Source organism: Priapulus caudatus, unplaced genomic scaffold (genome assembly GCF_000485595.1).
Source record: "Priapulus caudatus unplaced genomic scaffold, Priapulus_caudatus-5.0.1 Scaffold259, whole genome shotgun sequence".
NCBI lineage: Eukaryota > Metazoa > Priapulida > Priapulimorpha > Priapulimorphida > Priapulidae > Priapulus > Priapulus caudatus.
In genome coordinates this window covers 34,913-38,273 of record NW_014577320.1, presented here as the reverse complement: position 1 = coordinate 38,273, position 3,361 = coordinate 34,913, and the positions used below count along the sequence as shown (strand labels likewise).

General features: G+C 39.7%; 1 protein-coding gene across 1 annotated transcript in view; it reads right to left on the bottom strand.

Moving 5' to 3' along the window:
• The window catches only part of LOC106808183, a gene marked incomplete in the record, with an annotated part of 20,642 nt that overhangs the window by 12,339 nt on the left and 4,942 nt on the right, over positions 1-3,361 (bottom strand). The window contains 5 exon segments of the mRNA XM_014810786.1: positions 2,146-2,218; positions 2,328-2,506; positions 2,688-2,782; positions 2,919-3,036; positions 3,190-3,337. Coding sequence (XP_014666272.1) covers positions 2,146-2,218; positions 2,328-2,506; positions 2,688-2,782; positions 2,919-3,036; positions 3,190-3,337 — 613 coding nt within the window.

The following is a 3,361-nucleotide window of genomic DNA, read 5'->3' as shown; positions in this document are numbered from 1 at the left end:
AAAAAAAATTTTTTTTCCTATAGCTACTTGGATTTACTAACCATCTTAACGAATCGCGATATTTAAAGACAATGATGCCGCCACCGTTAACATTTCGCTAGTTATTCAAATTTCATATCAATTTATGTAATGAATATCTAATAAACCCTATCGATAGAGTTACCGCACGATACGACTCTATGTATGATATATAATATATATGCCCATTCCAAGGTGACGTACGTTACGTCACAGATTTTTCGCAGAGGCGCATACCGACAGCAGACGATCGTATAGCAAATGTCTTATCGGTCTACTCATCACCAAATAGCTTTGACAGTTGTTGCAAAACTGTCCTTTCCAAATCTGGATTCAGGATGGTCTTGCTAAAGTTTTTCACAATGGTCTGTGAGAGCTCCCGAATATCACCTTTCCTTCTTTTACTGGAATCAGATTAACGCCGCCAAATGATTCCTTAATAATTTAATGCAATTACTAAAATGTAGCAACAGATAACAGATGGAGGGAAATGTCGTAGTTATGTGCTTAGTATGTTACTGAAGGATGTATAATATTCCACTTCCTTCTATTCACAATCCATAACATCGTTAAAAATAAGTAATAGTGTTTACTAGGCAACATTTTCCAGTTCTTGTATGCTGTCACGCAGATGTTTGTTATCTTTCAAATGTTGTCTGTACGCGGCAACTGTTAGACAGAATCCCATAGGAACCAGAAACTGCAATAATAATATTTTTTCGTCAATTAATACGTATATAATTGTACGCGGTAGTTAATGACCAATTGCATGCCTATTCCACTGCACACTTAACACGACCATAGACGATAATATGAGGCAGAAACCACAAGTACATGGGCAAATCAAATAAATGATTATTTCCCATGTGTATGCATTTACCTACATTTATTTGTCTGTTTGCTGAGCAACCTATGTTACATATACCCGTTACATCACGCATTTTATATCCTATCTGAACTATTAACAATAGATGGCTATATCGCTATATATGGCTATATATGGCTATATATATAGCTATATATATGGCTATATATGGCTATATATGGCTATATATATGGCTATATCGGTCGTTTATCTCTGCGGACCATTCTACAATATTTTTACGTATTAGTATTAGCGAGGTTTTGAGGCTCTGAGTAAAGATTTGTGTCTGCTTCTTCACAAAAGTTGCAATAGCGAACCGATTGAGAAACGCTTCGATTGTAACACCTCGTAAGCGTGAAGACGCTAGAAAAACCTTCCTATTATACCTTGCCATCTAGCTGAGACAGTAGAGCCAGCTGCATACCCTTGCCACCAACCAGCTGAGATGAGGTACATGCAGGTTTGGTGAATTCCAGGGTCATATCACAACCGTGATATAAGTTGATCTCTTGAAAATGTCAAAGACACCTTCCTCATACGCAATTTCCACAATATTATTCGTACATAAGCAAATATGCTTTACTTGGGTATGCATTGAATCACGCAACACAACTAACAGGAGTTAGCAATTTATTAGCAAATGGCAGTGAGTCTAATGAGAAAGGTATTCTTAGAACATCCATGCATGCAATAGGACCAGTATACACCTCATTACCACATGTAAAACGAACGCGCGATTGTGAAATACTGATATCTGAAGAGTGGTTTATTTATGTTGCAGTAGCGAAACCTGGTTCGTTAAATTCTGTCACGTGCCATGAAGCCAGAGGTACCTATTTTATTAAGCAACGAATATGCGCAACGGCACATCATCTAGAAGGTGATCTATGTAGAGCGAAATGTATCCGGTGTCTGGTTGGGAGTACACGCAATTAACGACGTTGACTTCTGTGTATCTTCGGATACTGGGCGGCATGTGCGTGCGCGCGCGGGTGTGTGTGCGCGTGTGTGCGTGGTGCGTGCGAGCGCGGGTGTGTGTGTGCGTGCGTGCGTGCGTGCGTGCGTGTGTGCGATCTGAGTGAGGAGGGGCTTATTACGCCAAACAACAAGCGAGCACAAGCCTCATAAATGTGGACCAAGTGCCTGATTGTTAGAACTAACAAATAGTAAAATATAGTACCCAACAGGTGCAAAATATTGCGTGTTTATAATAGCGAGCAACAAAACTATCGTTATGCTTAGTTACTACAAGGGTCTCATACCTGCCCTAGACCATTAAAATTGGAAATAAACACATCGGAGGTGAGTGGAGTCATAGCCTGTGGCATCATTTCTCTGTAGATGAAATGCAAAAAAAATTATGTAAACTATAGGCGGAGATGGAGAATTGGAAGAAAAACTAATAAAAATAGAAAATGTCAAAGTTGATATACTTGTAGCTTACCCGGTGTTGGCATTTGTAAACATTTCGTTGTCAATTAACAACGGCCCATCACACTCATGTATGAGCTCAAACTCTGACTCGATATTAAGGGACGTGATTGGTCGAGCCTGAAGCAGGTATATCCGGCCATCTTTCACTGCAAACTCGATGTCTCGAGCATCGGAGAACGACTTCTCAACCTATGTGAACAAATTTACATTAGAATATTACAGAGAGACTGCATCAAATACGTTATTGTTCCATAGGCACATATTTAAGTAATAACGTTTTAATCGACGGTACCGGTTTTCATGGTTTACAAGTAATTCATCGTGCATCTGTTATATGCGCTTGCCGTAACAAATAATTGCTGTCAATTACTTGTATCCCAACGTATCCCACGTCTAGTGCAGTGTTGTCTGTTATGCAGCAATTAGTCATGCTATGTGTCTCCAGCTCCATCAATCCTCCTCTCTCTAAAATATGATAAGCAATTCCACTATTATTATAGTCTGGGGCTTTCTAATTGTCAGCTAATCCCAAGTTCATATCAATAATTATGCGTATTTTCTACACGTTAACTACAATTTCTATCCGTTCAATATAATTTACCGGTGACAACCGTCTTTATCTTCTTGCTTCCCAGAATCTTTCTCTTGACCACGAGCTTATCAATGAAACTTCTTTGCAGATAGATAGTGTCAGGTTCCGTCACTCCCGACACAACTGCCTGTGTACAAAGCTTATATTGGTATATATAGTCGTTTTAGAGTATACCACCACACTAGAGGGATAAATTGTTGAATGCGCAGTATTACGACACATTTGGTCAGTTTATTTCACTCCTCTCCCCATCTCGCAAGAAATGCATAATCGCACTCACCTCTCCAATCCCGTATGATACGTTGATGGTCATGATTCCAGGGTTACCAGTCACCGGATCTCTTGTAAAGAGCACATCGGCAACGTCTGCCTCTACCATCTCTTGTATGCAGACGCCGACATCTGCGGCTACAATTTGGCCGTAATTCCTGTAAAAGAAATGTAAATGCTGT